The sequence below is a fragment of the Danio rerio genome, chromosome 22, assembly GCF_052040795.2.
Source record: "Danio rerio strain M-AB ecotype USA chromosome 22, GRCz13ab, whole genome shotgun sequence".
In the NCBI taxonomy this organism is placed as follows: Eukaryota; Metazoa; Chordata; class Actinopteri; order Cypriniformes; family Danionidae; genus Danio; species Danio rerio.
In genome coordinates this window covers 7,436,752-7,457,382 of record NC_141042.1, presented here as the reverse complement: position 1 = coordinate 7,457,382, position 20,631 = coordinate 7,436,752, and the positions used below count along the sequence as shown (strand labels likewise).

The 20,631-nt window shown below is 34.1% G+C and overlaps 2 protein-coding genes across 6 annotated transcripts; one reads left to right on the top strand and one right to left on the bottom strand.

The window, feature by feature from the left end:
* Positions 1-1,088: 1,088 nt before the first annotated feature.
* LOC100329398 (SLAM family member 5) lies at positions 1,089-12,070 on the top strand. Of its 3 annotated transcripts, XM_087303737.1 has the most exons (5): positions 1,089-1,305; positions 1,525-1,851; positions 2,072-2,368; positions 2,441-2,611; positions 11,920-12,070. In XM_087303737.1, the coding sequence occupies exons 1-4, from the start codon at positions 1,257-1,259 to the stop codon at positions 2,593-2,595; spliced, it is 828 nt and encodes a 275-aa protein (XP_087159863.1). In that variant the 5' UTR covers positions 1,089-1,256; the 3' UTR covers positions 2,596-2,611; positions 11,920-12,070. The 3 variants fall into 3 exon arrangements, with proteins under 3 accessions (XP_087159863.1, XP_087159862.1, XP_087159861.1); XM_087303736.1 differs by lacking the exon at positions 11,920-12,070 and having other exon boundaries at positions 2,441-3,486; XM_087303735.1 differs by lacking the exon at positions 11,920-12,070 and having other exon boundaries at positions 2,072-3,486.
* LOC100535756 (uncharacterized) lies at positions 10,717-19,450 on the bottom strand. 3 transcript variants are annotated; one of them, XM_087303689.1, is made up of 6 exons: positions 19,293-19,450; positions 17,470-17,796; positions 15,196-15,477; positions 11,890-12,004; positions 11,735-11,781; positions 10,717-10,934 (listed from the first exon to the last, which is right to left on the bottom strand). In XM_087303689.1, exons 1-6 carry the CDS (start codon positions 19,348-19,350, stop codon positions 10,909-10,911), a joined length of 855 nt encoding a protein of 284 aa, XP_087159815.1. In that variant the 5' UTR covers positions 19,351-19,450; the 3' UTR covers positions 10,717-10,908. The 3 variants fall into 3 exon arrangements, with proteins under 3 accessions (XP_087159815.1, XP_087159813.1, XP_087159814.1); XM_087303688.1 differs by having other exon boundaries at positions 10,766-10,934; positions 11,735-11,796; positions 11,897-12,004; XM_087303687.1 differs by having other exon boundaries at positions 10,758-10,934; positions 11,735-12,004.
* Positions 19,451-20,631: the final 1,181 nt, after the last annotated feature.

The following is a 20,631-nucleotide window of genomic DNA, read 5'->3' as shown; positions in this document are numbered from 1 at the left end:
AATGGAAGTGACTGGTTGCCTGAATTCATTAAATTGGAGGGGTGTCCCAAAACATTTGGCAATATAGTAATTATTTACTCATACAACCTTTAATTATATGTAGATTATTAAAATGATTAAGGCACTGTGGGTGAAATTCTCATGTGCACCTAGATCTCCAGATGCTGGTGTTTCTACTGATTCTACCATAAATTGAGTTCTCAGCTAAGTGTTCATTACCTCATTGGGTGATCGTCTGCATTTATATGAGAGATATCAGATCAAATCTACCATTTATACTCTGGGAAATGTAAATTATCTATATTTAAATCCTGCCCATAGAGTTTGTTTTCTCTTTGCTTTTGTCAATAAGAGAAACAGTCTAGTTTTAGGCATAGGGCTTTATTGTAACGAACTAAGTGCAAAGTCTAAAGCACATGGTGCAAAAGCATTAAAGATGTGTCCGAATCTACTTTTGCTATTTTAAGGACAGAATATGCTCTGCACCGCGGCACATGGTCTAACAGGGTTGTGCTTATTCTCTTAATGAGTTATGGGTGTGTTTTGAGCATAACGTGCATTAGAGAGACTCGTCTCCCATTCCTTTTAAGAGTCAGTTGTCGCACCATGGTGCATTTGGTACACGGCGGGCTTTGTAAATGGAAAAACTGAATATGCAGTGGTTTTATATTTATGCAGAAAATAATAATTTTTGTAACATTTTAATCATAATTTTTTTTTCCATATGAAGATATTTGTGTATTACTGTACATTCTGTGTGTATTAAGCAATGTGTAAGCATTTGGACTGGCAAAAGCGCATAACTAATATGCTCTGTGCTGGACTTTAGACCATCTTTTTTTTGGTCAATGGCGTGTTCTATTTCAGTTCTTCAAAATAGCAGCGCACCAGCAATGCGCCTTAACACGCCTCCTTTTCAGACAATGTTTTTGCTACTTAACTATGTGGTGCAAAATGTGAAAATGACAGTTGCACTGGTCTGAAAATAGCAACAAATACGCCAAACACATCTTGCGGTGTATTGTGCTGGGTGTATGATAGGACCCAGAGTCTCAGAATGGTGACGCCCACTAGAAGAGTTTGTTATCACTGACTGCAGAGCTTCACTAAACCACTTACAGACCAGCAGCACTCTGCTCTCCAGCTCCTCTAGTTCATTTAGAAAGATCCGGCATAATTCTGCTGTGTTTACTTCTTAATTGTAAAAAGGTCACACAATTCTTAAACCCTTCAGTTAATTTCTAAACCAACAAAAGATGTTAGACGTGTTTATTTTCTTCTGTTTGTGCTCATGGAGTTTGGCTGGTAAGTTTCATTATTAGGTTATTATTTACATCATTTATTTAACATGCACTATTAAACTTATTCGCAGACTAATGTAGTATTCTAATGTAGTATTCACTCATTCATTTGTGCTCATGTTGCATTCATTTTTTTCAGACATATAAAAACTGTATATAACTGTTTCAAAAGAAGTACAGATGCAAGTCTTTGGCTGAGTAACAGTTTGTGTGTGTTTATCAGGTGTGTTTGGTGTTGAAGTGAAGCCTGTGTTGGTGACTGAAGGCGATTCGGTCTCTCTACACATCAGTGTTACAGAAGAAGAGAGAAATAATGAGATCGAGTGGCGGTTTGGAAATGGTTATACTCTCATAGCTAAACTCTTCACAAAGAATAATACGAGCAAATTCTTTGACACGGCTGCTGACGGGAGATTCAAAGGGCGACTGAAGCTGGACCATCAGACTGGATCTCTGACCATCACAAACAGCAGAAGCACAGACTCTGGACTTTATAATGTGATCAGCGAGCATGGCAACCCACTCTTCACATTCAACTGTACTGTATATGGTGAGTAAAGTATTACTTGCAATGTTTCATTTAAATCTTGTGACATCAAACACTCTCGTAATTATAATATTGTGCTATGGAATCATGAAATAAATCTATAAAGTCAGCTTGATCATTTAATACAGTAATTAATTAACCTAAATTTAATTGTAAATATAAAAATATCTTGCAGATATTATAGCTAGGATATTATGTCATCATATTATATTATGTCACACAGGTCGTCTGCCTGTTCCTGATGTCCTCTTCAACTCTTCTCAATGTTCTTCCTCCTTATCTTCATCCCAGAACTGTTCAGTGGTGTGTTCAGTGGTGAATGTGAGCGCTGTGAGTCTCTCCTGGTACAAAGGAAAAAGTGTATTGTCCAGCATCAGTGTGTCTGATCTCAGCATCAGTCTCTCTCTACCTCTGGAGGTGGAATATCAGGATAACAACACCTACAGCTGTGTGATCAACAACACCATCAGCAACCAGACCACTCATCTGGACATCAACACACACTGTCAGCCATGTTCAGGTACAGCAGTGAGCAGAATGGCAGTAGTTCATTTAAACACTGAATACGTAATTATTCTCTTTCTGTCTTCAGGTTATATTTACTGCTTTGGTATTGAAGCTGTTATCCGATTGGTCCTCGCTGCACAGGTGGGCGTGGCTACTGTTGCTGTGCTTATATATGACATCAGAACCAGAAGTCTTCATCTGAAGAGGAGAGGCCAAACATCAGTATCAAACACTGATTAATCGCATGCTCAGAAAGGTAGAGATGCTTATCAATGACCAAACAATTATATAATGCATAGATTATGAAATCCATTTTCATTTAAAGTTATGTGAAGGCAATTTTAACATGCTCACTTATTTTACTTTTTACGTTTTACATATTATTCTCTCTTTGTGTTATCTTGTGCCAAATTGTTTAGTGTCTTTTCCCTTTGGGCTTTGTAATGTCATGGACTGTATGTTTCTCTATAGCTTTTTTTGCAACTTTGTAAGTTATAAGCTGCATCCAGCAAGACTGTTTGTAATTAGAACTATTTCACTCCATTAATCTCTCAGTTTTACTCAGTATTGAAGATCATCATGTACCGTACATGCCACACAAATTACGTTAAATATACATTTTCCTTCAGTGTGTTTTCTGCGTGTCCATAGATCGACATCAAAACTCTTTTAAATGTATTCAGAAACTATTAGGAGCATGTCAGAAATCTGTTGCTTCTGCATGGGTTATTGATTTGGAGTCATTCATCAAAGAATAGGGATGTAACAATATTGTAAATACTGTCATACCGCAATAGTTATTTTTTTCAATATTACCGTAGGCGCATGACTCAATAAAACTATATTTCTGAGAAAAGTTTGCTTAGGCGAATGAAACCACCGGGAGGTAGCGGGAACTACAACTCCCATCAGCCCAGGCGTGGCCATCCTCCTTTGCGGTCTGTTGTTACTACAGATCCAGTAATGCGGAAATGGAGTGTGTTGCTAGTAGCGGGGAAGAAAAAGAGCTGGAAATGATCGAACCTAAAGCGGGTTTTAAATCGGATGTGTGGAAGCATTTCGGTTTCTTTCTAAAAAGATACGAAAAAGGAGAAAAGGTGACAGACAAATAAAAAAAACAGTATGCAGGCACTGCCAGACTGTGGTGAAATATAAGTTGGGGACTAAAAACAGTCATGGGGACTGCAGAACACAGCACACTGTTCAGATTGATGCAGACATTGACTTGTACCGCAAAGAGACCTCTATCTCACTCATGGCTTGTCCTCTCAAGTGGTGGAAAGACAATGCACAATGTTACCCACTGCTGTCAACCTTGGCTAAATCATATCTCTCTGTCCCAGAAACCTCAGTCCCAAATGAGGGGTTTTTTTCTGTTGCAGGGGACATGCCCAGAGATCCCAGCTTTTACCAGATTATAGTTATATGATAATTTTCCTTAAAAACCCATCTCTATCTATGTGAGTGAGTGATTAAATGTTGAATGTGATGAGTTTTAACAATACTAAATTGAAACTTTATTTTTTTATATGGTTTAATAGTTTTTTGTTGTTAAAATTAAAAAATTGAAGTTCCTGTTTTGAAACTTACAGATAGATGGCTAATTTGTATGTCACTGATATGTTCAGTGCTAAGGTAAATAAACACTTTTGGCACTTTTTCCGAGTCTTTTCATTAGTTTTGTTTTTCCTGTAAATTATTCAATAAATACCCTGCCGTGCCATTTATACCGAGGTATTATCGTACCGTGAAATTCTGATACCGTTACATCCCTATCGAAGAATTATAGAGGTAGGGGATAATTTTTTATTTATTTAAAGAAATATATAGAAGTTTTCACGGAAATACAGAAACCGTTTCTACGTTTTTTGTGTAAGCAAGTACTTTAGAAATACTGAAATGTCTGTCAATTTTTTCAAACAATTTTATTGGATTTACCAAAGTCACATGAATGACAAAAACGGCCACATCCATAAGAGAAAGGATGTCACATCCATAACCAAGCTTTTACCTCTTAAATGCAGAAATATTAAATAAAATAAACTCAATCATGTTTCTTCTATAGTGTCAACTCGTATCCTTTTGGTTAACATTATTATCTTTTGGGTTGTGCAGTTTAATTCACAGACTTTTTTGGTCACATTCATAACGCATGTTTATTTTCCTTATTTAAAATACAAAACATGTTTACAGATTGATATTTTTCTGATTCTTTAACTGTACGGTGAGTGGTTCTGGAAAATATAAACAGATGTTTTAATATAATGTCAACATACACTTTCTATGTGAATTTATGTTTTAGGTTTTTACTGCTAATGGCACATCCATAACACTGGAATTTCTTATATACTATAGTAAAATATAACATAATATATCTAAAACAATATATAAATAGCCATGTCTGGAGGAAAGCTTATTGGATCCCCTGCTGATTTTTGTATGTTTGCTCACTGACAAAGAAATGATCAGTGTATAATTGTAATGGTAGGTTTATTTCATCTGTGAGAGACAGAATAGCTACAAAAAATCCTGAAAAACTGCTATAAAAAAAGTTATAAACTGATATGCATTTTAATGAGTGAAATAAGTATTTGACCCCTTTGCAAAACTTCAGATCATTAGTTTAATCCCAGAGGTCAGGTATTTCTTGTAGTTGGCCACCAGGTTTGCACATCTCAGGTTTGCATTTCAGGAGGAATTTATTTTATTTTTTGCATATTGGGTAGCAGTGTTGGGGGTAATGCATTACAAATTACATCATAATATTACTTAAAATTAAGTGGTAATATTTGAGTTACTTTTTTAGCTTACTTCACTTTTAAAAAAAATAGTTTAATAGGGAAATGTCCTCGAGCCAGGAATCGAACACGGGACGCCCTGACATGCTACTGCACCATATGTCGACGTGCTAACCACTAGGCTTTTGCGCCAACCAATTGGGCGGTTTTGAATTTGATTGTGTGGTTTTGCTACGGCGACTTTACCTGCTTTCGTTCATCTCTACAGAACCAAATCAACTCTGCCCCCCGGGGTTAAACCGGTTATGATCTCCCAAAGAGATGCCATCCCCTCCGTCCTCAACTTTAGAACCGCTTATGATAGCATTCGGATTTCTGTGTGGTTGTTTTTCCATTTTGGCGGGGTTCGGATAGTATTTGGGCTGGAATTAGTCAGCGGCAACACTGAATTATTAAAACAATTAGTGGCAACACTGATAGTAGCAAACACATTGCTTTCAACTTTCATTAATCTGTATATTTGACACGTCAGGAAGTTCTTAGAAGGTAACAATATTCAATTTGTTTTGAAGGTTTGGTTAGGAATTTAGGTTATACAGTGTGTTGTTAAATGCAGAGCTCCTCTATTTAAAAAAAAGGAAAATAGCCTGTAAGTTCGGAAAGAGATCAAGCCTCAGGCAGGTATGAAAAAAGTAACTGAAAAGTAATGTGACAAGTTACTTTCCACGCTAGTAACGTTATGTAAAGCAACTAGTTACTTGTTTTGTAGAATAACAATACTTTAATGCATTACTTTCTAAATTAACTTTCCCCAACACTGGTGCGTAATGCAAATGTTGACCGTTCTTCATGGCATGCCTGACTGGTCTCTGATTAATTGTACCAGTTGGTCAATTAGAAACAAAGGAGCAGCCATTTGTGGTGGTGTCTGAAACCTTTGTCTATGTTCAGAAGTGCATTCAATCAATCCCACAATCCACCATAACAAGTGTTAAACCAGAATACTCATAATGTGCTGTGAGTTAGCCTGCCAATTGAATTTCTACAAGCTGGCATCCACAGTGTAAGCCTATTAGTTTCAAAATAAATTAATAAATCAATCATCTGTGTTTCTCTGGAAGTTCTTTATTTTGTTTTTTCTCTCAGTTGAGTTTTCAATGGAAAATACTGTGTTGTAAAAGCGTGCCATGATAAAGCAGCAACTACTAAATAACTCAAACTCAACCACAAATACTTTCAAAAAATTTTAAACTGCTGGCAAAGCACAACACGTATGTATGCCTGTTTGTGTGTGCTTGCATATACGGCCTTGTGACATGGTGATATTTGCTTTACTTGTGACTGTTCATAATGGTTTGGGTCGTCAATGCCTCAGCAAAAGAGCACTTAAAAGTGTTAATCCGTTAAACGGTAAAGAGTGGATGAAAAAAAAAATGTAAACACTGAATTTTAATGGTGTTCTGCTAAATAAAAAACCACTGAGGTCAGTGCTTCACAGAACTGCATAGCTAAAAATGTCGAAAGATCTGCAGTTACTTCCGATTTTCAGCATGTGTGAGAGAGATAAAGTGTGAAAACCAGAGTAGAAACTGTCCCTTGCTGTGGAACGTTCACTTTAAAACTGAACAATGACATTATTCAGATCTCATTTACAGGATGTCCGCGGAGTCTTAAAGAGTATTAAAAATTGATGAATCAATGTAGAGAAATTTAAGGTGCTTAAAGTCTTAAAAGCTATTTTGAAAGGTATTAAATTTTATATTATTTGTATTTATGCAATGTATGGTTGTAGTTAAAGTTTGCCTGAATAAATCTGTGAATATCAGGATGCTGTGAAATGAAATCTATAGATTTGACATTATGCTGCTTTGTTAATTGCAGTAATCAAAACAACACCAATATTTCTGCAGTTCTATAGGCACCAACCTGCTAAATTGGCTAGATTTACTAGATTTTTATTCAGTACAGTCTCGCCAGTGTTTCTGGTTGAAAAGTGGTTATAAATGTATGCAAAAAGTCTTAAAAAAGGTCTTAAAAGGTATTAAATTTCACTCTCTGATTCCTGTATACACTCATGATTTATACTCATTTTTATATAGTGCATCAGTCAGAATATTTTCAGATTGTGCCATTTAAACATCTACTAGTTTACAGACAACACATCTCTACACTGTAAAACCCAATAAGTTAAGGTAACTCAAACCGTTTGAGGAAACTGATTGCAACAAACCATTTACATTAAAAAAACTAATCCTAATGAGTACTGTGAACTTAATCCATTTGAGTAATTGAAGCAATTTGAGCTCAGTAAAACACTATAAATAAAGAGAACTCAAACCAACTGAGAACTGTAAAACTAAGTTAAGGCAACTCAAACCTTTTGAGGAACCCGATTGCTACAAACCATTTGAGTTAAAAACAAAGGTAACACTTTACAATAAGGTCCATTAGTTAATACATTTACTAACATGAACTAATCATGAACAACACATGTACAGCATTTATTAATCATAATTGAACATTTACTAATGCATTATTAACATCCAAGTCTATGCTTGTTAACATTAGTTAATGCATCATGAGTTAACATGAACTTACAATGAACTACTGTATTTTCATGAACTAACGTTAACTAACATAAACAAATACAGTAGTAAATGTACAGTTTATTGTTTGTTCTTTAGTAAATGCATTAATTAACTAAAGTGTGACTAAAACAAAAAACAAAACTAATCTATATGAGTACTGTGAACTTACTCCTTTTTATTATCTTCATACTGAATGTTACTCTGTGTTATGTACAGCAATTTGGTCAGTCTTGTGGCTGTTTTTAAATGTGCTTTATAAATAAATGAACTTAAACTTGAATATGATGTGTGCTTGTGAGGAGATGATCAATAATATTTGCTATTTGTGATTGGATTGGATAATATTGTGGCTCATCAGCATCATTGAGAAAGGATAAAGTGAATGGTGAATGTGCTAGAGGAGTAATGTTCTTGTGAACTGAACCATAAAGACAAGACGAGAGACAAGTGTTCGTGTGGAGACATTTTAACTATAATTACACTGTGGTTTGATACATTTAAGAAATGGACACCAGTATATGATTAAACTGAAACTCTGACTGAGGAGCTTAGAGTAAAAAAAAAAAAAAAAGCTGCAGCTTCTGCTTTTCTGCACACAAACAGGCGACAGAGAAAGATAGAGTGTGAAAACCTGTGGAGAAACTGACCAGTGCTGTGGAAAGTTTGCTTTTAGCATTGTACAGTGACATTGAGATCTGCCCTTTTAAAACACTGTCTATGATATTATATCTCATGTGTTTGAAAAAGGAATGCTAGTTAATAAAGGCCAATCTGAAATCTGAAATTGCCAGCACTGCTGTTGGAAAACAATGAACCTCCGAACATAATCTAAAACTCTGTGTTGAATGAAGAGAAATAGGTGAGAAATCAACATGGTTACTGATGATTTCTAGCTTGATTGCTCAAGTGATTGTTGTGAAAATTAATGTCATTGTGTGATTGACTAAAAGTATAAAGTAGGCATACTGTACAGTATCTCTACACTCTCAGAAATAAAGGTATGCAAGCCGTCACTGGGGTGGTTCCTTTTCAAAAGGTACAAATTTATAACTAAAAACGTCCATATTAATATATCAAAGGTACATATTAGTACCTAAAAAAAGTACAAAAGTGTTCCTCTTGATTTTTAGGTACTAATATATACTTTTGAGGTACCAATATGTACCCTTTTAAGTACAAACGGCTCACATACCTTTATTTCTGAGAGTGTACTAAACTCCCTGCTGAAGCGCCAACTAGTGGCGGAAGATAGAAAATAGCTTTTTTGCAGACTTTAAAAGTTAATATATAAAAATGATATTCCCATTATTCAAGCAGATATGTGATCATCACTGCAGGATGCTGTTTTTGATTTCAAATTATATTAGAGCTGTTTATTGACAGTAAATATTAAAGTATGAACTCAAATAAAAGTACTTAATTTTACATTTGTAACACAATAACAAGTAAAATTACTGTCAAAACAGTAGTTAAGTAGAAATACAAAGATACAAAGCACTTTAAAAAAAGTATTTTTAAAAAAACAAAGTCTGATTTTGTTTACACTTTTTTTCTTTTTTTCCTTTTTTCACTTCATGGTTTAATTATTCATCACAATACTAGGATGTGATCAAAGTAAACATGGTTGATTTATAATTTCACGACAACTTCAAGGGAAGATGTGTTTATAGACATTACCATGAATAGTAAACAAAATGGTCCTTGAAAGTGATTTAGAGCATCTCTGTGATCACAAGGGCCTGTTTTATAAAGATAAAAGCCTTTGAATATTTTCCCAGACACATTTAGCTGCTAGATGTTTGTCAGATAACATTTCTATGTTTTTACAGTGTAAATTGTTTTTTGAAAGATGCTTATAATAAGCTGTTGTTTGTTTACCTTTAAGCTCTGCTTCCTTCAGAAGCTTGACGCGTCGTGTATGCACGTGAAGGAGCGCCAACACACACATATCTTGACATGCGAAAGTGTTCCTTCATATGTTTTCATCGAAGCTGTTCACAATACTGATCCATCCACAGAGTTTGTGATGTAGTCAAATGTTTACAAATACAAGCGCAGCCATTTATAGCTCATTTCAGGTTAATGACGTCAAAATTTACCGTTATTTTGGAATAGATGTGTGAATGGTCTTTTCCGGGAAAACTCCATAACATCCTCACCTGTGTGAACAGCACTTTTTTGAATTAACTGGTAAAGTCGTTCTGGAAATTTTCCGGATATTTACCGGTATCACTGTGTAAAAGTGGTTATTGACGATTTGACACAATCCAGGATCGTTTTGTTCTTCAAGACTGATCCGAGAGTTGTTGTCATAGTGTTGCGTGTGGCATTCACTCCTCCCCTTAATGATTATGTTCAAGTGATCTTGTTTGTCTTTTTCCCTTTTCAGTTTTCTATTGGTTGATTTGGTGGCATCAGGCCTTTAAACCAGACGGAAGCGGACTTCTCTCGATTCCTCCACGCCACCAGTTTTTGACGGCTTTATTGTTGTGTTCTCCTTTATGCTTTCCATTTGATGTTTGTTTGGTGTGGGGAGCTCCAACCTGCCTTAGGTTTGTTTGGTTGTTCTTTATTAAGTTGTTGGGCTCCCCATCTCTTGTCAATTTGGATTGTTTTGCTGGTTATGTTAACAAATAATTTAGCTGGAGCACTTTGGCCGTTGTTTATTTATGTTAGGTATATTTGGGTCACAAGTCATATTTAAGTTAGGGACGTAACACATAGCAACAGTCCTGGAAGGTTAAACCTGCTCGGGAGCAAACTTACGTCATATACTGTAAACGGGATTAGATCAGGTAATTTCAAGCAAAGGTAATACTGAATGTATGTACCGAATTCTGATAACCTATAAATTATATACACTTGGTAAAGTAGTTAAAAAAAGTTTATATATATACACATTTAGTATAACTTATAATAATTAATATTATTTAATTTTAAATAATTAATAATAGTTATGTTTACATATACGTTTAAAAATATATAAATAAAACTTATGCAATCTGCACTCCAAAATAAAAGTAAACTAGGTGGTTCCAGCAAAGCATAATAAATAATACAAATTGAAAAATGCCCTAAATTGTCAATATTCAACAATAAAATGCTATTTAATTTCACATGTCATAACATAAAAAGCTGAACATTTTAGTTGCAAACGAAAGAGCAGCTTGGTATTATTGTTTTAGTCTGCAGCCTGCAGTTTCTGATTTCTTTTCTTGCGGACGTTTTCATACACGGCCTCCGTCTGAGATTTCTGTAAGAAACAAAAGCACAAACATGATCAAGAAAAAATAAAATACTGAAAATTAATGACAACATTAATCTGATCAACATTTGTTTCTGTCTTATAGGCTCTTTGAAATGTCGCAGAACAGATGCTGACGTCAGTCTCTAAGCTGAGGATGGTTAACATTTTGCACAAAAGCAACACAAAGCTCCTTGCAGCAGCTCGTCTACAAAGCAAATAACGGCATTTAAGCTTCATGACACTGTGCATCTTCATCAAATCATCAACCGCAGATGCAGTTTGCTTCACACCAGACTTCAGCACAACCGCTGTTAACAACTGACTTTCCCATCATAGGACTAAAGTGAACCCATATGAAACACTATAGTCATTCAGAATAAATACTATAGGCGGGAGTGGAGATAAAAGTAATGCAGGACAACTTTAGTCACCAATTAAAGTTTTACTGAGAGAGTTGATTAACAAATTTTAAATGTGTACAACAAACACAAAAAAAAAAAAACAGTGGATAACCAGCTAACTCTTTAATGTATACTGATTTTTCATTGTTTGTTTATTAGTGTTAGTGGTAAAAGTGCAATATAATTATATACAAAATCATTATATACATAAAAAAAAAATCGAGATTTTGTCGTTATCATTAATCAGTCTGAGAGCCAGATTTACACTGAGGTGCAAACTTTACTTGTCCTTTTGATAAAGCTGACGGTTGGGCCAGAGTCTGCACACTGACCTTCTGATGCACTTTACACACACAACTTCAATCAGCAAACTTCAATCACACTAACTGACTGCAACAGCCTTACCTTTTCCCGTCTTGATGGTTTGCACAAAGCTGAATGAGTTCTGTCTTCTTCCTGAGCCATGACTGCATGAATTAATAATCACATTATTTTCAGTCTTTACAGATCTGTCTCTCAAAATAAAATGATAAATATTCGTGCGGATGAATCGCTCGCACTGCTGACCTGTATTTCTTTGTTTCTTGCAGACGTAGTACATGCTGACTGCAACGACAATCAACACTGATCCAGCAGCAGAAATCAGCACCAGGTAAAATAAATATTGTTCCTCATCTGTAATCAACAAAGTGGGCTGTTATTACTGAGGGGCACCTTGATGTCTTATAGAAATCGACAATGAAGGAAAAAAAAAAAATATTGAAAATGCAAATCAATTTTATCTTGACATCTATTTGACATCCACACATTGATGCTCTTTTAAACACCAAAATAACAACACAAATGTATTATAATTTAAGAAAAGGTTTGTCTGAAAGCTTCAATTACAAATTTGCACTGGATTTTGTGTCTCTACGTTGAATGTAAACCACATTGATGTCAAAACTATGTCAAATTGACATCTAACATTGGCATTAGAAAACATCTAAAATTGATTACATCAATTTTAACATATTTTTTATGCTAATTATTACCAGTGGGCACCTTGATGTCAAAACGACACCAAACTGACTTCGATTTCATGTCAAATCCTTGATTTAATAACTTGAGAAATGACAATACAGGAGAGTGGCGGGAGATGGGTGTGAAAAACGACTCCCGTAAAAAAACAGATGTTGGCAGGTATGCATCTGCACATCAATGACCATTTGACAACTAAAATAACAACAATATTATAATATAAGAACATTTTGTTCATCTGAAAGCTTCAATTACAAATTTACAATTTACACTGGGTTTTGCATCCTTAATTTTGCAGGTAAACTACATTGATCTTGAAACAACATCAAATCATCATTTAGCATTGGCATCAAAAACGCATTAAAAACGCATCAAATATCTATTAAAAAAATGCATTGATTTGATGTCAAAACCTTGACGTCTATATGATATCCACACATTGATACCAATTTGATCACCAAAATAACAACATAAAAAGTATTATACTATACTAAAGCTTGTTCATCTGAAACTTTAATTCTAAATTATAAACATCCCAAAACAACATCAATTTGACATCTAATATTGGTGTCAAAACACATCACAAATCGATTACAGGACAGTCATGGAATTGATTTTTGACGTGTTTTTGATGCCAATTATTAGTAGCGTGCACTTTGTTTTTAGAACAACATCAACTTCACATTGTCAAACAAAACAAAAAGAAAATGTCAAAAATGCAAATCAATTTAATGTCAAAACCTTGACATCTATTTGACATCCACACATTGATGACCACCAAAAAAAAAAAAAAAAGGGACCATCTCGTAATTGATTTTTGACTTGCTTTTTGATGCCAGTTATTACATGCAGGCACCTCGATGTCAAAACTACATAAAACTGATATTGACACTGATGTTAATTATTTTTTTTTTGCAAAAATGCAAATCAATTTTATATTAAAATTGACGTCTATTTGACATCCACACATTGATGCCCTTTTGACCACCAAAATAACAACAAAAAAGTTTTATAATATAAGAAACGTTTTGTTCATCTCAAAGCTTCAATTCCAGATGACAAATTTGCACTGCTACATGCAAATTTGCATCACTACATTGCATATAAACTACCTTGATGCGAAAACAAACATCAAATTGTCATCTAACATTGGCGTCAAAAAAGCCAAAACAGGATATTTGAGCTGCTTTTTGATGCCAGTTATTACCAGTAGGCACATTAATTTCAAAACAACATCAAAATAACATTGACACTTATTTAAAAAATATATATATATATATATTTATTTGACGTCTATTTGACATCCACAGATTGATGCCTTTTTGACCACCAAAATAACACCACACAAGTATTTTAATATAAGAAATGTTTTTGTTCATCTGAAAGCTTCAATTACAAATTAAAAGTTTACACTGGGTTTTACATCCCTACAATGCTTGTAAACTACCTTGATCTTGAACCGACATCTAATTGACATCTAACAGTGGCATTAAAAATGTGTCAGATCAGGACTGTAATTGATTTTTTATGTGTTTTTTTAATGCCAGTTACTTTTAAAGGGCACCTTGATGTCAAAACAACATCCTAACTGACATTGACAATGAAAAAAAACACATAAAAATGCATTGAGTTGATGTTAAAATCCTTGACGTCTATTTGACATCCACAGATTGATGTTCTTTTGACCACCAAAATAGCAACACAAATGTATTATAATATATTAAAAAAAAGTTTTATTAATGTGATAGCTTGAATTCCATATTACAAATTTGCAGTGGATTCCGGATCTCAAAATGACATCAAATTGACATCTAATATTGGTGTCAAACAACACATCACAAATCGACTACAGGACAGTCATGTAATTGATTTTTGATGCCAATTATTAGTAGCGGGCACTTTGTTGTCAAAACAACATCTAATTGACATTGAGGTCAAACAAAACAACAACAAAACATAACAAAAATGCAAATCAATTTGATGTCAAAATGTCAATTAGATGTCTATTTGAAATCCACACATTGATGACCTTTTTACCATCAAAATAACAACACAAAAAGTATATAAGAACCGTTTTGATAATCTAAAAGCTTAAATTCCATATTACAAATTTGCACTGGATTTTGCATCCCTACATTGTATGTAAAGCACTTTGATGTCAAAAACGACATTAATGTGATATCTGCTGTAACATTGGCGTCAAAAACATGTCAAAACAGGACTATCCCGTAATCAATTTTTGACATGTTTTTTGATGCCAACTATTACCAGCGATAATGTCAAAACAACATCAAAATAACATTGACACTGATGTAAAACTGATGTCAAAACCTTGACGTCTATTTGACATCCACACATTGATGCCTTTTTTACCACCAAAATAACAACACAAAAAGTATTATGATATAAGAAATATGTTGTTCATCTGAAAGCTTCAATTACAAATTTAAACTGGGTTTTGCATCCCGATATTGCATGTAAACTACCTTGATCTTGAACTGACTCTAAATTGACATCTAACATTGGCATCAAAAACACGTCAAAGATCAGGACTATAATTGCGTTTTGATTTGTTTTTGATGCCAATTATTAGTAGAGGGCACTCTGTCAAAACAACATCAACTTGACAACAAAACAACAAAAAACATGTCAAAAATGCAAATCAATTTGATGTCAAAACCTTGACGTCTACTTGACATCCACACATTGATGCCCGTTTTGACCACCAAAATAACATCACAAAATGTATTATAATATAAGAAACGTTTTGTTCATCTTAAAGCTTTTTATCGGATGCCAGCTTGATGTATTATTTTGTTACTGAGACATTGGCTACGAAAACATACCTGGACATTGCTGGCAGAGTGTGTTGATGTCCATATGTGTGGTCTGGTTGCTGATGGTGTTGTTGATCACACAGCTGTAGGTGTTTTTATCCTGATATTCCACCTCCAGAGGTAGAGAGAGACTGATGCTGAGATCAGACACACTGATGCTGGACAATACACCGTTTCCTTTGTACCAGGAGAGACTCACAGACCTCACATTCACCACTGAACACAGCACTGAACAATTATACTGTGATGATGAACACTGAGAAGAGTTGAGGACAGGAACAGGCAGAAGAGCTAAAAGCAGAGAATATATATATATTTTTTAGGTGTAGATTGAGGTTAGTGATTTTGTTGAATGCTGTGGCAATCAAAATTTAATTATTTAACTGCGCTTTTCAGCCTCACATTTACACATTTTAAAGAATGGAAAGTTTGGCTCAGATATTTAAAACACCCGATGCAGATTAACAAAAATAACAAGTAGTATCTGATTAAAGTGCTCTTTAATTCTGATGTCGGTGCGTATTGGAATATCTTATATGTGATCCTCAACTATTAAATAAGTATTAATTTGTCAATATTGATATTTAGACATTATTTGAAAGCTAAATAATAATCTTATTGGTTTATGGCTAGGACTTGTTTCATTTGTCACTTTGCATAAATGACTAGAAATAAAATGGCAGTAGAAATGGTCAAAATACTTGCTTCGCAAACCACTATGTTTGTGACAATACATTTGACATAAAATAATATAAATAATGCTGGAACAAGCTGTTTTGAATAGTTAAAAATGAATGAAGGTCAATAAGACAACACATTTAAGTTACAATTTGAAAAATAAGTTAGATAAAATATGACCCTAAACCACAAATTCAATCTTAAGTTGCACTTTTTTATTCTTGTTAATGGAAAAAAATGCATTGTATGGGTCAAAACGATTTTTTTTTATGTCAAAAATTATTAAAATATTACATCATCTATAAAGACATTTTGCAAATTCCTTACCATAAATGTTTTAACTTATTTTTTGTTTAGTTATGTGCATTGCTAAGAATTTAATTTGGACAATATTTAGAGTTTTCAGAAACCTGATATTCCAGATTGTCCCTCAACCAAATATTGTACAATCATAAAAAAATACATCAATAGAAATTAAATCTATTTAGCGTTTAGATGATGGATAAATCTTAATAAAAAAAAAATTTGACAGATGACCGGTTTTGTAGTTTAATAGTAACAAATTATTAAACATTTCACTAACATAAATATGTGAATATATTTGTGGCATAATGTAGATTACCACAAAAACATTACAAGATTTGAATAGTATGAATGCTTATGTGGTTTTAATGTAAAACCAATTCTTAAGCAAGTTCATTCATTTATTCATTTTCTTTTTGGCTTAGTCCCTTTATTAATACGGGTTCGCCACAGCAGAATGAACTGCCCCTTAACCAAGTTATAAAGTTGCACTTAATTTTACGGTAAACACTTTGACACCAAAAAATCTAGAGCAAATCTAAATTCTAATCCAAACTATAATGTTTTAATAATTTTGTTTTTTATTAAATTATAAGCTCCACACCCTGGAACATATATTGCCTCATGTTGCACCACGGGCACATTTTTGTGAAAAGGCAAAAATACATTGTATGGAAAAAAAAAAATATATATATATATATATATATATATATTTTTTTTTTTTGTAACAAAAATCTTAAGATATTCTTGAATCTAATTGTATGACTAGTAATGCGTATGGATAAGAACTTGAACCTCAGATTGAGATTTCTTAAACAGTTTCTTATATAGTTGCACAGTATCTCAATCGTCAAAAATAATTTATGAAAAGCATATTTATTCAGCTTCCGGGAAATGTTAAAATCTCAATGTCAAAAAAATCTATACTTATGACTGATTTTGTGCTCCAGGGTCAAATATCTATTTTTCAACCACTTAACCTTCATTTCTGCCACTTTTACTTAAAACAAAACCAGAGGCATATTGGAGGTTTTTGAATAATATTTTCGATAATACAGAATTTAGAATGTAACTGCCACATAACTGACAGAAATTCTAATTGAAGCTTGCTGCGTAACTGTGGAAACGAAAATGGAATCCAGTGTAAAGTTCTAGAACTCACTCAATGGTGACAGTTGAGAAATTGTAAACTTTCCAGTTAAAAACATTAACCAACATTGTTACAAAGTTTGTTAAACCCAAGATACTTCTTTAATGAAGCATATATATGTGAATGTTTGGACTAGTAAACTCTCCACTCACCATAGACAGAAACTCTGAATGTTTTTGAAGACCACTTTACTCCGCTTAACTGTTGTTCATAACGTCCAGCATGTTCAGTTGTGATGTTAATGATGGTCAGAGATCCAGTTTGATTGTCCAGCTTCAGTCTGTCTCTGAAACTCCCATCAAGAACATCATCATATGTGGAGAAGATTCGAGAAGCTCTACTGATTTCAGCAATCAGAGATAATTTAGCTCCATATTTCCACAGTATGTCTTCATCTTCTCGTATCTTTGTAACAGCAGAGCTTAGAGTGACTGAATCTCCCTCCGTCACTGACTTCACTTCATCAACACCAGACACACCTGCAGAACATCAAGAGGTGAAATAATGGGTTGTTTAAACCCAATGCTGGGTCAAATAGGAACAAACTCAACAGTAAAGTTAAAATTGTCATTTAAATAACATTTTAATATTAAACTAATGGTTGGATTAAACCATGTGTGACCCATTGTTGGGTTAAATCAACTCATCGCTCTTTAATGTATACAGATTAAAGCATTTGTAACAATGTGATTTGAGGACAATCGGAAAGAGAACAAAAAAAAAGTATATTTGGTTCACTGCTCACTAACAATGTAGGGTTGTTTTATTTCGACGTTGGGTCAAATATTCACAAACTAAACAGTTAAAAATAAAACATAACCCAAATTTTATTCAGAACTAATTTGAGTTTAAAGAGTTGTGTTAAAGCAAATTCAAGTCCCCTAATCTGAATACTAGCAGCTTTATTTCCTCACGAGGACAGCAAATATTTCTCGCTGAAGAAATCCTGGGTTGTAAATATGAACCCAATATTTGGGTAATTTTTAAATTTAAATTATATTTTTAATGACAGTTTACTCAAATATAAATACAGCTTCTTAAAAATGCTGCGTTGATTTAACCTAGAGCTGTGTGAGAAGCTGTATTTACATTTACATTTATGCAGATGCTTTTGTACAAAGCGAGAAATTACCAGAAAAACAACATGTGCTGAACGCTCTCAAAAATCTTGACAATTTACCCAAATGTAAATACAGCTAATTAAAAATGCTGGGTTGGTTTAATCCAGTGCTGTGTTAAATGTGGACAAACCCATATTTGGCCCATGCATTTGGTTAAATCAACTTAGCATTTTTAATAAGCTGTATTTACATTTACATTTATGCAGATGCTTTTGTACGAAGCGAGAGCTTACCTGATAAACAACATGCGCTTTACACTCTCAAATGCTCGGCTGGTGTGGCCCAACATTGGGTCAAATATAGACAAACCATCATGATTTCGTGGGGAAGTTATTAAAACAAACTTTTATAAAATTATCAAAGTGGCTAATTCGTACCAATTTCTGTTATTGCGTTCATATGAAAATGTGCAGATTTTATTATTTTTATTTTAAGCAGACGCACACCCAAATACCACCCCAGACCCTACTCCTTTATAGGGGGTTGAGCAAATCAATCTAAAACGTACAAATGAGATATAAATTAATATAAATTAGCCATTTAAAGCAAACAAAAAGTTATGAATAGCCGTGAGATTGCATATAAACTCAAAATTTTGGTTATAAAATGTCATTTAAATTAAATTTAACAGTAAAAAATTAACACATTGTTGTGGTTGTTCATGTTTGACCCAACATTAGCTTAAAACAACCCAGCATTTTAGAGTGCAGATGCAGTGGCAAGTCTTGGTAGTTTAGCATTCGTTTTTTTTAACCAACAAACAATGTACTGACGAAGAACATACTGATATATTTATAATGAAATGAAAAGCACTATCGTTGGAGGATCAAATGTTGACTTATTTTTTAACTTACCAGTCAGACGGCACCAACACAAAAAGAAGAAAACAAACATCTGAAACATTTTCTCCATCAGTTCAGGTGAGCAGTTTGATCTACTGAGACTGTCTGCTAAAAAAACAACAACAGCTCTGTTTGAACCCGCCCACACTTGAACCTGACCCCCTCCTAACGCGCACACACAAACACATATGTGCTGTTTGAATGCATGATGTCATCTAACATGTAAATGTTCTTCTGCCTCTAATTATAAAAAATTATTAGATAATTAACTCAATGTTGGGTCAAATATGGACAAACACAACATTCATTGACATCTGTTAACTGGAAAATAATCTTTACCATATGATAAACACCATTTAACATGTTTACCATTAGTTTAAAACTCATCTCATCAGTAGCAACTGCATTAACCATTTAGCACCCTCCTTTACATGATTAAATAATTATTTTTTGTTGTTGTGAATGCCTTAATTGGTTTAGCATCTCAGACCAGTCTTAAGGTGACATTAGCAGCTCATCTGACTTAAACTGAAACCTGTGGTCTGTTTTCTGCAGAAATTGGGTGTGATCTACATGGACGAACAGTGAGTGGTTGAGAGTGGCCATTTGATTTATGTATGTAGTTTGTAGTTGAAGAGCTACTTTGTTTTTTTTCTGTTATGCACCACACATCATTACTTTCCTCCTGCATAGTACAACTTTACAATCCAATCAAATTAATTCATCAAACATTGAAAATCTAAGATAAAGTTTTTACCCATGACGTCTTGTATTCTCTGATTAGTAGAGTATTTATGGACACACAAATTGTTGGAATATAGAGCCAATTCCATGTGTGTTCAATAAGAAAAAATCAGGAGAAGGTTTTCTTCAATGTCAAAAAAATTTGTTATTTATTAGATACAAATGAATAATTTGATGCTCTGTGTTACGTTACCCCAATGCAATACAAGAATTACATTCAAGAGGTTCACAACTAACTTACATTTCCCTGACTCCAGCATATATACACAACTGTATACAACTAATATTAACAGTTTTGGTGTATCGTCACTTATTAGTCATTCTACAGTCATTTGGCTCTTGTACCCCAATCATACTTCCTCTTTCGACAACCCTTCTCTTCATACCAGAACTGAACAGTTAAAGGTGCAGTAGGTGATTGTCTTCAGAAGCAGGATTGGTGGTTGGTGCGGTGGATGGCGGAGGGGTATTGCGGATGAAAGTGAGCGGAGCGGGGGAGTCGCAGACAAAAGTGAAGAGGATCACGGTGAAAGTGAACAGCGGACTGGAGAGGAAGGTGGTTGAGGAGGGGGATTGGTAAAATGAGGATAAATAGCATGCAAGTATG